General features: G+C 47.6%; 5 protein-coding genes across 5 annotated transcripts; 2 read left to right on the forward strand and 3 right to left on the reverse strand.

Moving 5' to 3' along the window:
* Positions 1-1,609: 1,609 nt before the first annotated feature.
* On the reverse strand, positions 1,610-2,363 carry FSUBG_9064 (small nuclear ribonucleoprotein B and B; the record flags this gene model as incomplete). The annotated part of the gene is made up of 3 exons (XM_036687537.1): positions 1,610-1,880; positions 1,937-2,009; positions 2,291-2,363. The coding sequence occupies 3 exons, from the start codon at positions 2,361-2,363 to the stop codon at positions 1,610-1,612; spliced, it is 417 nt and encodes a 138-aa protein (XP_036535445.1).
* A 2,514-nt stretch (positions 2,364-4,877) lies between these two features.
* On the forward strand, positions 4,878-6,343 carry FSUBG_9065 (cysteine-rich NFX-1; the record flags this gene model as incomplete). Its single annotated transcript, XM_036687538.1, has 3 exons — positions 4,878-5,350; positions 5,400-5,722; positions 5,964-6,343. The coding sequence occupies 3 exons, from the start codon at positions 4,878-4,880 to the stop codon at positions 6,341-6,343; spliced, it is 1,176 nt and encodes a 391-aa protein (XP_036535446.1).
* Positions 6,344-6,382: 39 nt separating this feature from the next.
* On the forward strand, positions 6,383-8,338 carry FSUBG_9066 (cysteine-rich NFX-1; the record flags this gene model as incomplete). The annotated part of the gene is made up of 3 exons (XM_036687539.1): positions 6,383-7,219; positions 7,269-7,294; positions 7,357-8,338. The coding sequence occupies 3 exons, from the start codon at positions 6,383-6,385 to the stop codon at positions 8,336-8,338; spliced, it is 1,845 nt and encodes a 614-aa protein (XP_036535447.1).
* A 502-nt stretch (positions 8,339-8,840) lies between these two features.
* FSUBG_9067 (global transactivator) lies at positions 8,841-9,745 on the reverse strand (the record flags this gene model as incomplete). Its single annotated transcript, XM_036687540.1, has 2 exons — positions 8,841-9,392; positions 9,563-9,745. The coding sequence occupies 2 exons, from the start codon at positions 9,743-9,745 to the stop codon at positions 8,841-8,843; spliced, it is 735 nt and encodes a 244-aa protein (XP_036535448.1).
* Positions 9,746-12,965: 3,220 nt separating this feature from the next.
* Positions 12,966-14,358, reverse strand: FSUBG_9068 (BEM46 family; the record flags this gene model as incomplete). The annotated part of the gene is made up of 4 exons (XM_036687541.1): positions 12,966-13,140; positions 13,327-13,965; positions 14,098-14,141; positions 14,245-14,358. 4 exons carry the CDS (start codon positions 14,356-14,358, stop codon positions 12,966-12,968), a joined length of 972 nt encoding a protein of 323 aa, XP_036535449.1.
* Between the last annotated feature and the right edge of the window lie 3,299 nt (positions 14,359-17,657).

Genomic DNA, 17,657 nt, shown 5'->3' on the forward strand with positions numbered 1-17,657 from the left:
AACTAGGTGTAGAAAGCGAGGTAGGTCCGACCTCGGACTTCGGTGTACCCCTCCGCATAATTTCCATGTTTAAAAGGTTGAAATTAATTACGTCGAGAGGCAATTGGGGTAGGGCTGAGCAAAACCGAATAGGAAGGCATTCTCTGCTCGATCTCAAGTAACTTACCTGGTGCACGGCGTGTATCCAGAAAAATTGGTTGACCGAAATGCTTGAAGCACTGGCGTTTTCCCCTCACAAATGCCGGGCCAGAACAGGCAGTTGGAGTCAAATCTGGAGCCTAGGGCGGTGGATTATCGGCCTATGGATGTTTCCACTGGAGTAGGTACCTACGTATTACATAGCAATCATCTGAGGCTTCTTGGTATCACAATTCTATGTGGCCAATTACTCTTGGTTCAGTGGCAGTAATGTGGGGAAAAACAGACACATATAGCTTGCCGGTTATTGCTCTATGCTGAGCAATGTCATTCAGTAGGTAAGATACCTACTTCTGAAATCAAGCTCCATCCTCACAACCCACACCCAGTCGCGAAACACTGCAGACTACACAGATCATGTGGGATCCTCGTAAGGGACTCGAGATGATGCCATTCCATACCCCACAGGCGGTTAGCATAGGCAACACGCGGGTACGGTAATGGTTGGGTAATAACCGTAAGTGTTGCCGGCGTTGCAGGTCGTTCACCGAGGATCCAAAACTACAGAGGAAAGGCTTATCCCCACGTTCACGGACAGAAGCCGACCAGAACATCACCAGATCCGCCTGAAAAGAGCTGGGGTAGGCACACTGACCTTGCATTTGCTGATCAATGGCGGCTAGTCAGTCTTCACCCCTGGTTTCCCTTTCACCTTGACCTTATTCCGTCACTTCGGGAACCTGGTGGGGGAAGGCCAGGCACACGCACGAGAATAGTCGGGAACTTCTATGCAAGATTCGGGAACCAAGGGGTCCAACCCCAGTTCAGATCTATGTTTGTATCTTGACTTCAAGGGAGCTACGTACCTTGCTCTCATGAAGGGGGCGTGCATTGTATCGTTGCTAAATTGAAACTACACACATCTCGTTCCTCGAAGTTTCTAAATGTCGAGACCGTAACAATGAAAACGTCAAGAAGTCTTGTTACATAAGTACCGGTAGACAAAATTGCTATAAGAACGAAACCCTAGCATGCAGTTGACATTCTAGAATGAGGAATACCAATGTTTCATTTTCCATCACGAGAAAAGCATCGGAAGCCCTCCCGGGGAATTTCATTGTATCTCCGTTTTGCGGGGAGCACTCCTCCTCATCACTTGCTCGCAGCATCCCAATGTGGCATTTGAAGGTCTGCTTTCTTTGCTCTAACCATATTCATTGACCTAAGGATCCCTGCAAAAAGATCTTCTCGCAGCAACTCTTCAGGCACGAGGGCTGCAAAGACCCCAACTCGGGGTGCGATTCTAGATGTTCAAGGGAACAAGTTCTTGTAAAGTTACAACGTTATTGTGCGGTAGCTGTGTGCTGCCACTCCCCGAATCCCGAGGTACAACCCGGGGACACTCCTATTATGGACGGCATGCAGCCCGACACACCGATCCCTTCCACTGACTGTCGGTCTGGTAACGTCTTTATTTGCTTACAGCATTCTGAACCCTCTCCGTGGCCTTCTCAACCTTTCCCTTGGCAGCCTCGGCAGCCTGTGCCAGCTGCTCCTTGGGCATGTTCTCCTTTCCGCCCCAGTAATGGTAGTTGAGGTATCGGTATCCTTGGGTAAGCTGGGCACCAGCGTTGACAAAGTGGCAGGCAAATAGGAGGTAGTTCTTGGGTGTGACAGCCAGTGAGTATCGCATGAAAGTACCGGCGTAGATGATGAGAGCACCAGTCATCTGTCCCGAGATCCTAATAGAGGCAAGGTCAGTTACGCTTGGTGATAATGCATTATTGGTCTACCATACAATTCGGGGCTCTTCTGCGTGTCCATGATGGCCGCGAGAGGGATACCAAAGTTGGAGACAGGGCCCCAAAAGTCTGCAAATATCAAGAGTCAGTCGCAAATCTCGACACGCTAATTACCCCGAAGCTGCCGTGCTCCAAAACACGCATTGCACATCAACATAACCTCCAACAGCCCAATTGACATATTTCAGAGGAATAACAATCCCCCCCACATCTTTTCTGTGCCTAAGATGTGCCTCTATATGCATTGTAGCCGCAGTGTTGCTTGTTGGGTTGCAATATCACAAAATTGCGCTTTCGGAGACGAATCGGAGCTCATGCAAAAAACATGACAGGATATTCGAAAGACGTACGGGTTGAGCAAACATAGTCGGTCACTGGGTTTGACCGGATTTTGGCGTTCGCAGCCTTGATTAGAGCAGCCATTTTAGAGAATTTGTATGGGCGACGCCTCGTGGAATTCGGAGATGGAGTGACCTGTCGTTGCGTTGAGGTTGACGGGCTGTCCTTCGCACTCAAATTCAACGCGCCGAACAGGAAATCTACGTTGAGGTCACGTGCTTGGTCTATCTAGATCTTACCTCAACCATTCCCGCTGTGTTACCACAATACCTAAACTCCTAACCCCGAGCAAACGTAGGAGACCGCTGTTTTCTCTACATTATCTTCTTGTTGTTTTCATTTTTGGTGTTGGTGTAAGATCCAAATTCTACCCGGGGTGCAGAATTGTCGTCGATACCGAGGCCGTTCCCTTCAACTCACCGAAGGTCTGGGACTGAATGTTCATGGGGCCAAAAGATGCAAGACATGTGTTCAAGGTGCTATAATAAGCTAATTAAAAGGATACCTAAGTTATGCTAAACCTGTCTAAAATATTTTTGTTCCTTGGGATACCTGTCGTTGGTTTTCTTCCTATCCCCTGGTGAGGGTACTGCTGAAGCATGGGGGCCTTCGGAGGTTGTCCGTCTGCAACAAGCAATTATTTCATGGTGAAGGGGCGTGTATTAAAGACGGCAGACGCCACACTACCGAGCCTAGCTCCCAACTCGTGAAGCTCGTGAGAAGCTATCCCGGGGGTTGGAGGCTGCCCCGAGCTCCTCTCCATATGGAGAATATGGAGCACCCGTACGGAGTACCCCAGACGGGTATTGGGGGCTCAGAGCCTCAAAAGGATCTGTCTCTGCCTACTTATGGCGCTGTTCGAAGGATCATCAATTGGCTTCACGAGAACCATTGCTGTCACAGGTAATATGAAGCTAAATATGGTTCTGATCCAGAAGACTCCCCGATATGTTATGGTTGTTTTTGAACAATGTCCTCGACTGAACGCCGATTCAAGCTAACTGTTCGACCATCAAACTTTCCAAGGTAACTACTTTTATCAAGGATCTTTGATTCCTCAGCTGTTCTCTTACAACCGTCGTGAGTGAGATGATGTTTATGTCTAGGCCGGAAGTGGAGCCTCAGGGCATCCGGAGCCGGTACCGACATCCCGGCCTCTCCCGAGATCTCTTGTCAACGTGATCAATCTTGCGTCGCACTTCATGCCGAGATCCATTCAACATGCTCCGTTCTGCCCTGCGCATATGCAAATTGGCAAACAGCAGCCGCCTGCGCTTCTGTTGTGTGGAGAGATGTGCCGGGGATGTTAAACCCGAGGTGAGCCGCAACCTGTAAAATACGCTATTAGTGGACGAATGAACGTGGTTGTAAATAGGGAACCTCTGCTTCACCAATAGGATCCGCATCCTATAACCAGTTGTGTAAATTGATTCTTATTTTAGTAACCTCAAGATCCAACAAATTTCGATAGTTCACATGGGAGTTTTCTGGTCCTGGCCATATGTCCTGGAAAATGTCTACTGTTAGTCCATGATAGTATCAAGATATGCCCGCTAGGGTTTTGCGGCGGTTCAGTGGCTACCAGAAAGATATACCTGGTAATATTGAAAATTCAATATTAAGCAATAGGTAGAGCTTGGATCTTTTGTAATACTTATTTTTCGAGCACTTGTTTCATGAGGAAAGAAAACTCAGGACCTCAATCCTAAATAAGAAAAAGACTTAGGTAATACAATATAAATTTAGGATAACTGTTATCGAGTTTATTTTAATATATAATACTAAGATCTGATATTTTCTTGCTTCCTGATGGGTACTTACCCTAAAACAAGCACAATGGCAGTAGCCAAAGTGATTGTAGTTCCATATGACCTGATATGATAGAGTGACTTGAACAAGACCATAAAAGACTCCTTTTAGATTAATACTGCAAGGCAGCTTACCTAGACAGCCAATATATTAGTGTAGTGTTCCATGACAAACTTGACTCTTGCAACTGCTGATAGGTGGCGGCCACCGGTTTTCAGCCACAATAATCGGGAGTGACGTCTGGGGTTTGTTTCCAGGCAGAAACCGACATCAGGCTGATGTGTCAGCACCAGTGACTCTTTCTTTCCGCTAAGGCACTACGTTCCTGGGATGGACTCAATTTTCTAGCTGCTGAGATTTAAAAATGGACAGATTTAAACCTCCAAAAGAGGTGGTTCCTGTTGGTGACTCATTCTGATGGACTATCGAACCAACCAATGATTGTCTGTGTTTGTCAGATTGGCTTCGCCACACGGAAGCACACAGGGCTCCACCGGTGTTCAACGCCTCCTAAGAATTTATTGCAAACAGCATAATATATCATAAGGTTTCCAGATTTCTTTCCTTGATACTTTTCTCCTGCTCCTCTAACTCTCGCTCTCGTGAAGAAGCAGTTGGAAAATTTCCCCCATTTTCTCCTTCCAAGTTCTCCCTTCGCCAGCAAGCTCTTTGTTTGAAGGTCATTGTTTTCCTATTCTTTATTCGTAGGTTTGAAGACGCTTTATACTACATAGCGCAATATTTGCAACAACGACGACTTCTCAGCTCACGACTGTGATCTCCGCCATCATGGCTGAGCAAGAGACCAGCCGTACCTCTCATCAGGCACGAAATAATGCCCCAAACCGGTCGCCAAGTGAGGGCCAGGGTTCAGCATCACGTTCTCGGGGAGGCTCAGGTGGAGGACGCCGCAGGGGAAGGGGAGGACGGAATCGTGGCCAGCTACAGGATGATTCAGCACAAGTTCCCGAAGGTAGCGGAAATGCTCCTCAGACAGGGTCTGCCGATGCCACCATTACTGCACAAACCGTAGCTGCCCCCGAAAGCTCAGGGTCCTCTAGAGCTAGAAGAAACCGGCGAGGTAATCGAGGTGGTCCTCGAGGGCAACGAAACCAAGGAAGAGGCGTGTTCTCCATGGGACCGCAGCGCACTTTTGGTGGACGCCTGACTATAACTGAACAACCGACAGAGATTGCTCAAGATGCATCTCTGAGTGCAGACGCCCCAGAATTCGTGCCCGGACAGCCTGTGTCCCAGAGGAGGTAGGACCGGTAGACCCAAGGTAATGCATCATATACTGACAGCTTTAAGTGCCCAACAGCAGCCATCAAGCGCCTCTCAGCCCACAGGCCAAGGACGCGCAAGAAACCGTACGAGGGACCGGAAGCAGGACAGACCCCGCCAAGATGTTCCCAAGTCGACTGCCTCGGAATTATGGCAACGAATCCAGGAAGACATCGCCAACTGGAACTATGAGTGCCGTATCTGCACCGAAGAGGTTACTCGAAAAACCGAGGTCTGGTCGTGCACTACTTGCTGGACCGTCGTTCATCTTGAATGTGCCCACCAGTGGTGGGTTACGTCCATGAAAGTCAACGAGGAGAGCGGCGACCAATCATGGCGTTGCCCTGGGTGTAACTCAACGTTGATAAAAGGACCAGGCGATAGTTCGTGTTGGTGCGGCAAAGAAACGCAGCCCAGTCGGAACAGCATCTTGCCTCCTCATTCATGTGGGCAAACATGTTCCAAGCACAGATCGACATGTTCCCACCCATGCACTCTTCAATGTCATCCTGGTCCATGCCCTCCGTGCACCGTATTAAGCCCACCGGAGCCCTGTTACTGTGGAAAGCACTCTCAGCGAAAGAACTGTAGGGATACCGATTACTACAACGGGTGGAGTTGTCGAGAGCGCTGCGGCGATTTTCTACCTTGTGGTCAACATGAATGTCCTCAAACATGCCATCCAGGTGTCTGCGGTACCTGCGAGGTGCTGGTCGAAGCTAAGTGCTATTGTGGACGAGTGCAAAAGGAGATGCAATGTTCTAAACGGGAAGACATATGCGACTCGTTCGATCCAGGCAACAATTCCTGGTTTGAGGGTTCTTTTAGCTGCGAGAGTGCTTGCGGAAGAGCCTTCGATTGTGGTGTACATCGTTGCCAGATTTCTTGTCACCCGCAAGAAGAGGACTCGGTTCATTGCCCTTTCTCTCCGGACGTTATCACCCATTGCCCTTGTGGCAGGACACCGCTGAAGGAACTCATGGAGCAGCCTCGTCAAACTTGTGAAGATAATGTTCCTCACTGTGAGAGGATTTGCGAGAAGAAGCTGGAATGCGGTCATCTCTGCCAATCCTTGTGCCACACTGGGGAATGTGACCCTTGCACCCAAACGATGGAGATTGACTGCCGCTGTGGCCGAGTTACGAGCGAGACGATCTGCCATGAGGGAAATGTCCAACATCCCCTATGTTTCAAGATATGCCAGGCTACTCGCAACTGCGGAAGACATCGATGCGGAGAGCATTGTTGCCCGGGTGAAAAGAAGGCATCTCAGCGTATTGCTCAGCAGAAGAAGCAACGCCTGGGCCCTGATTCGCTACCAGTTGAGGCCGAGCATATCTGTGTCGCCGTCTGCGGACGACCACTTAAGTGCGGTAGTCACTTCTGCGAACAACTCTGCCACCGCGGAGCTTGCCAAAGTTGCCCCGAGGCTATCTGGGAAGAAGTTTCGTGCAATTGTGGCCAAACAGTCTTGCATCCTCCACAACCATGCGGAACGAGACAGCCATCTTGCACTAACCAGTGCCAGCGGCAGACTGCATGTGGACATCCTTCTGTTGACCATCAGTGTCATCCTGATGATGTATCCTGCCCGCCATGCACATACCTCGTTCAGAAGCGATGCATCTGTGGAAAAACGACCTTTCACAACAAGCCTTGTCATTTGCAAGAGGCTCATTGCGGAGAGCAATGCGGGCAGAAACTCTCCTGCGGGCTTCATACATGTAAAAAGCTATGTCATCGCCCCGGAGAATGCGGAGATGCTCAGCACGGTTGCGAGCAAATATGCGGAAAACCCAAGCTGCTATGTAACCACCCATGCCAGAGCGTCTGCCATGGACAAACTCGTACGTCGATAAAACCCAGTTACAAGCTTGTTACTAACATACGTACCAGCCTGTAAAGAATCAACAGCTTGTCAGGTAAAGATGTCCACCAGCTGTGCATGTGGTAATCACAAGCAGAGTTTCAAGTGCCTAGCAAGTACGAGCAACCCTACTCCGAGTCGACCAGAGATTCGATGTGATGAGGAGTGCGAACGACTTGACCGTAACCGTCGATTAGCCGCAGCTCTCAATATCGACCCTGCTTCTCACACCAACGACCATATTCCCTTCTCGGATAATACTCTGAAGCTCTATAAACAGATGCAATCATGGGGAGATGCTCAGGAGAGCCAATTCCGAGTCTTTGCTGCTAACAAAGACGAAGTTCGTTTACGATATGAGCCGATGAAGAACCAGTCACGCCAATTTCTTCACTTGCTCGCTGAGGACTTCGGCTTCGAGAGTAAGAGTGAGGACTACGACATTCACCGATCTGTTCTAGTGTGGAAATCAGATAAGTTTGTTTCAGCCCCGGCAAAGACACTTGCGCAGTGTGTCAAGATCCGAGCAACCCAAGCTGCCGAAGCTGCGGCTGCGGCTGCCATTCGACCTCCGAGCCCCCCAATTCTCGAGACTGAGCCTTTCAATGCTCTGGTACTTACGGAGCCTCGCTTCGGTCTGACCATCGAGGAAGTCAATACTGCCCTTGAACCGGATCTCATATCCCTGCAAGGCTTCAGTTTCAAGGTTGATTTTCTGAACGATGAAGTTCTCATCAAAGCTTCAGTCTCATATTCCGCATTTCTCACACCAGCACCCATGGAAAAGAGCCTAGAGATTCTCAAACCTCGGATCAAGCAGACTATCCGCCGCGAAAAGCTCGCTGAAAGCGTCTTGCTCTGTCACGCAGACGCTACCGGTGCAATTTCTCGGCGAGAGGTACCCCTCCGGACCGGTACTGGAGGATGGAGTGCCATAGCTGGACGCGCGGCTTCTAGAGCAATGTCCTCATCTTCTACTCCTGCACCCGAGGAGGCAAAACCCGGACGCAAACTACTTCTAGGACTCAAAAAGAAGAGGCCGCAACAGCCGGAGGCGGGAAAGGTGTGGGCCGCTCTTGATGGTGACGTTGAATGCTAGAGGCATCAGTGAGGGTGCATGCAAGGGTAGACAGAAGGGCGTCCGGGTTCAACTACTTGCCGAAGTTGATCACGGAGTACAAACAAATCTATGACCTTTCTGGTCCATGAATGAGAACAAACTCGGTGTCAGAGTCATCTGGTAACAAGACCGTTTTCTAGCAAGACAGGCCTTGAGTTGTCAGAAGATGCAGGACTTCAGAAATTAGGTACCAAGAATAAATTAAAGAGTCCACTGAGATTACCGTAAACTATCCTGACTTGTCCTAAATATCTGTAACTTGGGGGTAAGGTCTTAAAGCTTTCTGTTATCCGCTAGCATGGTAAAGAGGTCAGTTGTAATGTGACACTATTGACAGTAACGCCCAGTTCGTTCCCTTATTTGCATCAATCTCATCTGAACTGTACAAAAGAATTAGGTAAAGTTTATGAAGATTTTAGAATAGAGGCATAAGTTTAGGGCATAGGTTTACTAAGCTTAGGGAATAAACCCTAAAGCAATCCTAAAGCTCATCTAATTTGACTCTACTCCTCCAACGACTTGACTTGTTGATACGCTCATTTTCGGCCACATCCTTGGCCCTTCCCTTGGCCCACTGGTGGATTGTGCGGGTAGGCAATGCTTTTTTATTGATATCAACTGCCTCATCAGAGGCCTTTGTATCTGCTTCACCTGTAAAAGCAGAGAGAAGCTGTCTCACGAAATGGACCTTTTGCGCCTGTCTATCCAGGACGAACATGTCGATCTTAGACGGGTGGGCTATCATGTGCCATATGTGGACTGTTTTGTCCTGGGGGAGCCGATAGGTTCGCCCGATGACCTGGTCCAGTTTACGGGGTGTCCAGGATGACTCCGTGATGATCATATGCGTACCCCTGGCAAGGTTCAGGCCCTGCCCACCTGCTCCTGCAATGAGCGGAAGAATATCTGGTCCAGCAATCGATAAATTGAAGGCAAACTGAACCCGAGAACGTTCCTCCAGATTGACAGTGCCGTTATACTCAGCAAGAAGGATTCGTCTTGCTGCGCCGTTCAATCCCTTCCTTGATGATGTCTAAGAAAAGGACAAACTCGGAAACCACAAATATCTTCTCCCCGGGCCAGAGCTCGCGAATCTTTTTTTGATCTTCGAGAGTATAGCTTCCACTAGCGGGGAAAATACCGGGCGGTGGTTTCTTCTTTTCGTCTTGGTTAGAGGTGATGGTCTTTGATCGGAGTGGTGACGACGACTGTATCATCTCCATCATTCTCGCGGGCGTTGGCCACTTCCTTGATTGCTTCAAGTGCCTTGGCCCCGATAGCTGAGAGCGCATTTGTGGCAGCTGTCGATGGGATCGTGCTTATGCCTAGCTGGTCGGCAGCTTTCATTGCCTTTGCGACCAGTTCTGATCCCGTTTCTGTATGCATTGGCGTCTGTATATTCTTCAATGATGTAGAAAGCTCGCCTAGTATCGCTCATACTCTAGGTAACAGTCATTATTTATTTCCATTTAGTTGTAGATTTGGAGTTGATAATTAAACAAACCTTTGTGGCTGATCGTGACACTTATTTTGTTGTATATTTGTCTTGGACAACACAGAGAATGAATAAAAACAGCGCAAATATAGCGACAGTAGCCGAGGTAGACCATACACGTGACCGCAGTAGATATGTTGTTCGGCGCGTTGAGCTTGAGTGCAATCTGACTGAAGCTATCTGCGGCGGTGGTCATTTGAGATATGAAGAATGTAAGCTTAGAGCTGGCATCCGTCTTTATACTAGATACCTACTAACCCACGAAGTACCTAGGTGAGTAAGGTACCTAAGGTAGGTAATCTTTTAGCAGTGTCATTAAGTGTCAGGAGTTTTCTTGTTCCCCAAGGCCATTCTGGACATGGAAGAGAAGAACAAGTTACTAAAAGTCCCTATAGAATTCTATATACTACTGGATATCTCAGTAGATTTAAACTTTATTACTGTGTATTACAAAGCTATTCCAAATCTCATTTAAAGAATATTAATATATTTAGGAAGACTAGAACTTTCATTACTCTGAAGCCTCCTCTTCTTCCACGGTTATACTTTTCACCTTCTCCTTATTCTCTCGCCTATTAACTGGCTTGGCAGTGTATTCTTCAAGTCGAAATGTTTGCAAATAGCTCTTACTATTATATTTTATGCCAGCTTTCTCCATCCCTCCCTCTTAACTGCTATACACAGAATTGGGCTATGGTCTTCAGCTCTCGCTTATTCGGCGTTTGTTAGACATGCCTCTCGATCTCACTATGTACTTTTAACCAAAGAGGTTGTAAGGATTCAACTATGAGTGGCATTGGTAACACATAATTCGATGAGCAATACCCATCCACCCACCGTATGTAGTGAGACCAAAGGCTGCATAATCAAGAATGCTCTACCCCTTTCATTTATAGTATGCTTGATTCACCCACGCACTCACTGAGTTCGTTAACCAAAATGCCTCCTCATCACTTCTGCTAACTTGGGTCATAGTTGTCATATCGGCACACAACAGCCTGAAGCCCCACGAGGGAGTCTCGCTCGAACAACGTGAATATTCCTGGTGGTTGATGAAGCGCACTACTAAAAGCTCAGAGGAATGACAGTCGCAAGACCTAAGTCGGTTTTGAATCTCCCTACCGTTCATTCAGCCCGATGCTAAAGTCTCCTTTGCTACGTGAAGAACGTCAGTCATGGAAATCTGCTAATGGACTGATCACGGCATACAATACATTGAATGGGGTGCTGTACAAGATGAACCTCGTTGGAAGAGAATTTGGTTATCATCATTACGCCGAGCCCAAGCTGAAGCCCAAGTCCGCTTTTACATGCAGCGATGACGATTTCAGAGCAACTCCTATTCGACCAAGAGCATCACCCAAGAGATGATGAAGGGGTCTGGGAGGCCTAGTGCTACCTCTCGCTAGACGCTGAGAGGGAGGAGACATGTGGCCACCCGGATTTCATGAAGAAATGGGTTCCCTTCTTGAATGCAGAGGAGACTTTGACAACGAAATTGCAGCCCATGCAGGTTTATAGGCAATCCATTTTGATCATGCTCAGCAATGGTAGTTTCAAGTGATTAGATTCAGGGGTAGGATCAAGCCACAAGGGGCAAGAAAACTTGACTTTAGATCTTGATAAAAGGTGCCAAAATAAGCCCATCAAAGAGTCCCCTAAGCTTAGGATAATTTGCCTAATCATTTCTTATCATTTATGATCAATATCCTAAGTCTTGTTGCCGCCTTCACTTGAGTTAACTTGCAGTTGTTGTTGGCATCATCGAGGACAAGCTAACGTTACAGGAATCAATGGCACTTCATAGAAGGATTTATCACCTGCTAGCCAGCTCTACTTTACGACAGAGGGGATGTTCGAGAGACTCGAGGAAAGTAACGCAGACAGACGATTACTGAAGTTATGATTATCGCCTTCACGATGCTTGATACATGTAGAAGCCAGCACCAAACACAGGAGGCCTAGTTTCCTACTAAGGAGGGAGATTGCATTAACCAGCTAAAGACAACGGTGGCTAAGCAGTTTATAAGACGGACTCAAGTATGATGCATTGGACGGCTATGGAACTCCTGTGGTCTTGTGGCGAAGTTTTCTTTGTTCAGACTTGCTCCAGCTTACACGAGTGACCGGAGGACGATTTACCAAAACTAGTCGACATAACCAGACGTCTGCACAAAACGACAATTCAAGCTGGCATCCGCCCGAGGTGGTAGCTAAAGTACCTATTAGGGAAATGACGCTTTCTCTCATGTCTGTAACATAGCCCTGAATACGACAAACTACCTGCTGTAGAGGAGGTTGAAGCAGAGTAAGCATTAGCAGGAGAGCAGTTTGGAACACCCCTATAAACAGAGAAGAGTGTCAACGACATTCTACCTAATGTAGCAGACCTTATCCACTTCAGCATCAGTCATCTTTACATCAATACATTTCTCCTCAGCACCTTTTGTCTGAGGACTGTGGTTCTCAGCATTATTCTGCTCAACACCCCCCATCTGATTGCCCTCGAAATGTTCTCGCAGATCCACCATGGTTTTCAGATCATTCTTAATCACGTTCTCTTGTTTTCAGAACAAACTTCCATGCGGCAGATGCAGAGTGCAGCCATCCCCAAGTGACAAGAAGACTTAGGTCACTTAGCCCAACTTTAGCCCAACTTTAGGACACATTGTGTCAAGTGTATTTGGATAACCTGTATCAAGGTCTGATATTTTCTTGCTCCCTGAGGGCACCGAAAGGATGGCATATAAGACATTGATGTAAGACCAACGACTTATTTTTACGTATCACGCGAACATCAAGTTGGGAGGGATCACGAGGCTTAAGATGCCCCCACCAAGGCCACCACATGCACAAGCGAACAAACTCAAAATAGTTTATAGATGTCTCATCAATGTCAAGTTTCTTTTCTAGCTGGGGGTTTACGAGTCCACTATTTGCGAGCGTTGAGCGTGTACGTAGATATGGACTAGCAAAGAAAACGTACGCAGAGGTGTGGTAATACAAAAAGGAGGTGTCGTCAATCGTGAGTGTGATGCTGTCCGTGCGCTTTCCTTCCTTCACCAAGGCTATGCATGCATAATGGAATATTAAAAGAAATATACCCAGTCTCTACAAACGTGTTTTCTCTTGTGGTGCATCACCCGTTACCTCAGCGATGAAATCTGACATAGCTTCAAAGTAACCTTCTTCCAGGACACTTGAATTATGATCACCACCTGGGAGAGGCTTCCACCGCTTGGTAGGTGCGGCGGAGAGGTCATACAGCTGTTTCATGTGTTTTGGCCTGGCATACATTAGCTTCGTGTTCTGTGTTGCGCTATGCTGCAGTAGAAGAATGCAATGTCGATCATCAGGGAGTATTTGCTTTCATATCAAGACCACGAGGGTACTTCAACTTTTGTGGGTGATGCAAATTTAATCATCACAGGACCGGGGGTAGTAGTGCAAGAGAGGATGTAGAGGGACTTACGGAACAATCTCATCCTGCAAGCCACTGATGAAGAGCGTGGGAACCTTTGTGATGTTGGGGAGAACCGACTCACTGGGCCAGACTTGGTGGCATAGCAGGGTAAGGTATTTGGCAGGGGGCACAACGGAAGGGATCAGCTTCCGGATGGAGAGAAAAGTGTTCTCTAAGATCAGACCAGCGATATCACCCGCTTCCTGGTTCTTGGAGACAAGCTTGATAGCGACGGCACCGCCCAGACTCTGTCCGTAAATCATGAGCTTGTGGTCGCGTGTCTCGGCCCGCTGCCGCAGATAGTTGAGTCCTGTCTGCGCGTCAACATTGAGACCCGACTCGTCAGGCTGGCCTGTTGAGGAACCGTAGCCTCTATATTCGAGCATAAAAACGTTGCAGCCAATGTAGTTTATGATCATTCGAGCGATGGGTAACCGATGACCAATGTTGCCAGCATTGCCATGGAACATCAAGATGGTGATGTTTGAGTTCTTGTGGCCGCGAGGGCCACGGATGTAGAAGGCTGAGAGCTTCTCGCCATCGTCGGTCGGGATGTAAAGTTCTTCGAAATTTGAGATGCCAAAGTCGGAAGGCTTGGGGACATCTGAGCGAGAATTTGCGGGAATGTTACTCGGGTAAATGAGAGCCCTAATACAGGGTTAGCGGGGCTCGGCTTGATGATGATGCGGGTCAGGCAGAAGGAGGAGGTTGGTAGTAGCAAGGAAGAGGAGGCGGAGACGGAGGCGGTGATGGTAATGGTAATGGTGTTGGGATACGGACTTTTGTTTAAAGTAAAGTAATGAGGTGAGGACGGCGGCGAGACCCTATTGTATGCGCATTGACGTTAGAATAGTCCCTAAGTAGGTAGTTATGGATGGCTGCAGTCAAGACTATTTTGTCAGCCAAGCTGCAGTATAGTGGACGTACCGTTGAAGCCAACGCGGGCAGACGCATATAGCTGGCGACCGAGCTCAATACCGAGACGGTCTGCTCGACGTAGCTGTTGGAGGTTTGAGATGTGGGAGAATTGGAGCTGGACATGGTTGCTTTGGTCGGTTTGCTGGGCATTACAACAAGATGGCTGCAAATGTAGATGCAGATGCTGATGCAGTGCAGGTGAAGGTAGACCGTATATGTCTGTCTACCTATCAACCCAGACTGAGTTGGACTGTATGGGGAGATGGAGCCCCCGACAGTGATTGACGGCGGAGACTGGAGACAGGCCGGAGACTGCAACAAGGGGCATATGGTATCGGTTCGTATAGATCGTAGGCGGTCGCGAACTATGAGGGTCGAAAAGACGGTGACTGCCCCAAGAAAAAAGTACTGGGCAATCGAAGCTTCTGGTGATAAGATGTTGAGTTTATCAAGGCCTTGTGCACCAAGATATTGGAAATACGGCTCGAGGTTTGCTGAGGGGGCTTTAAAGGCAGGAAGGAAGAGGTGACACCGTGACAGGAGTTGCCAAACTAGACCAATACCTAGGTAGGTAATCACCGTAGGGAAAGTAAGTAATAAGGTAGGTAAATATTGCGTGTGCCTCTTCGATCTCTAGACCTAAAAGCAACAAGCTGAACTGAATTTGTTGAAGCTGCCCCTGGCGACCGTCAAGGCGAAGCAAGAAAGCCTAGGACCGTTTTCCTAGCCCCGAAGAAGGACAGAAAGAATTTAGACAAGTCTAGTATAGACTTTGGTGGACCTTTGCATAAGCTATTTTGACACCTCGATCTAAGGCCAGAAGTTTTCTTGCTCCTGGGGGATTGTCTTCGGTGGCGATCCCACTTGCGGAAGTACCACGCACGAGGATGGCATGGGCCGAACGATCTTCTTTGGGATGATACCGAGGTTGGCAAGAGAGGTGGAAGCACAAATAGAATGGGACGGTTCTCAAGTAGGTATGGTAGAACGATGCACAAGTGCCCCAAAAATATCCAAGAGAACAAAAGTCTGATAAGGAGTGGTATTTGGTATTGGTCGAGGTAGGGTTAAAAAGGTGTCATGAGAAGAAATAGAAGTGAAGTCAAAGTTCTAGAAGAAATGAAGATTAACTACCTAGGTAAGGCACGTTGAGAAAGCGAATGACTGGGCCTAATCCTCGGGCTTTGAATCCAGTAACAGTTGTGTGCACTTATTAGCACCTCAACGATAGATCTGCCGAGAAGTCATCATCCATGTCTAGGTAGACAGGAACCAATCCAGCCAATATCGATAACCTTGGGACTCTGGAGGTGAGATGGATATTCCATGAAAGGTCAATGGTGGGGCACAGAGTGATCTCAGCTCGATGAGGTGGAGAGAAAAGTAAATGAAGATACTCCTCTCAAGGGCGCAGCACAGGTAACGGTCAACGCTAATTTATCGGAGACTGTACCTCTGGGGCGGGCTACATTCAGGTACCCGAAGCCTCCTGGCTTACGGTCACCAATGAAGCTGATACACGCGACGAAACAGACAGATCAGCAGAGACAAGGAGATCAAGGGGGCGCTATAGTTATATGCCATCACACAGGTGCATGAAGAGATAGATGAGTTTTAGTCAGCTGTCAAACGGTTTTCATCATCACAGGCTTCATAGCCTTCTGTTGTTCTCGTTAAAGAAAAACCACATGACAACCAACCAGGGGTACGGACATGACGGTGGAAATGAGCTCAAACGTAATCGACTCAACTAGGTACGCTAGGAAGCTTGCAGGAAGAAAGGAACAAGCTTCTAAGACCTTTGACGAGGGTGCATAAGATAATTGAGCAAAGAATATCCTAAGTTTATCCAAATGGTCCTCAATGGCCTACACAGTCCTGTCTGAGTATTTCTGTCATTTAGGATCGAGGTCCTCAAGCCTGCTTACCAACATCCATTCATGATCCTGTACGAAGTACTCCATAGGTAGCTTAGGTTTGTCACGGACCAACAGCTTCAATCTCGCCAGTTGTTGATCCGGGAAGATCTTGACATACCGCCCGTACGTGTGTAGCTCATTCATGGGTCCCGCGGTTGCTGAATCAGGGAAGCTTGTGCTGTACAACCAGATGCATGTTGATGAAGAGTCAAGATGAACTGACAGCTGGGTACTTCACAAATGTGATACCAGAGCGACGGACATTATCACAAATCTGGTTCCTGGCTAATGATCGACCGTATCTATGGCCTGCATAAGCCTATTCAGTAGCCAGGTCCGAGACGCTGGTAAGCATCTCCCTAGCTTCTGCGATGTGATGTGATGTGATGTGATGTGTGACTGGCTATCCAATTATGGCAAAAGGGAGTTGCTTTTCTTAGTCTATGAAACAATCTCGCATCCTCTGCGACGGCCTTCCCAAGCTCTTCTTGCCCGTCCACGAGTGTCTAGGACATTGCCTTTCGAAGAGGTAATTATCCTTGTTCCTCGGGATAAAACTGAGGAATGCGGATAAGGAAATTTATAGAAAATCGTCCCTTTCGTCTCGGCCCTTTGATGTTTTTCAAATGTTCTTCCCGTGGCCTAGCTAAGTCTCCATTCCTCAGCTTCGTACGATACTCTCTACTTGTGGACTACAGCAGTTATGCTGATCAGGGATATCCCCTGAGACAAACCTCACCTTGGCTTTCTGCGCCCACCGTCGCGGTGGCTTAGCCTCTTTGTGCCATCAGCTAGATAATTAGAGGCATAGCTTGCTGAGCTAACCAGACCACGAGACACTCTTGAAATAAGGGCGCATTTTGCTGAACCCTTCTAAGATGAATATAAGGCGAGCGAAGTTGGACTGGAGGGACAGTCAATCTCGTTCTATGACATACGAACATACTAGACAAACCAAGCCCCCGCCCGTACCTGGCAGCTATCCTGTCGTGCCGTATCTTGCTTGGTGGGGGGTAAGATGCTGTTGCCAGATGACGGGTAGCGGCATGATAAACTCGTGGGCATGGCGGGATAGTTCATAGGCGAACGATCAATCAATAATACAAAACAAACATGCCAACCAGGAGGGAGAGTTTTATGCAAGGGGCCACGGCATCTACGGCCCTGAACCTAGTTTTGTCATTGCACACTAACAGGGAATTTGTATTCCTTATCCCCTAGACGGTCCGAAGGCGTCAGTCCGTACTAACAGGGATTCTAAGCTAATTAGGTAATTTTCTAATACTAAAGATTATAATAAAACTAGGAAAATAGATATACTTTAATTTAACTATATTATTTACTATAATAAAAGTACTAGTAGTTATTTAAGTTATAAAGAATAACCTAGTATTACTTATAGTAAGACTAAGTTTAAGAAAGCTTTTTAGTATTAACCTTAGCCTATAAGACTTACTATAAAGAGTCTTAAGGCTACCTTTTATAATAGCCTTAATTAATTTA

This window comes from Fusarium subglutinans (genome assembly GCF_013396075.1).
Source record: "Fusarium subglutinans strain NRRL 66333 chromosome Unknown NRRL66333_c0000133, whole genome shotgun sequence".
Classification (NCBI taxonomy): Eukaryota; Fungi; Ascomycota; class Sordariomycetes; order Hypocreales; family Nectriaceae; genus Fusarium; species Fusarium subglutinans.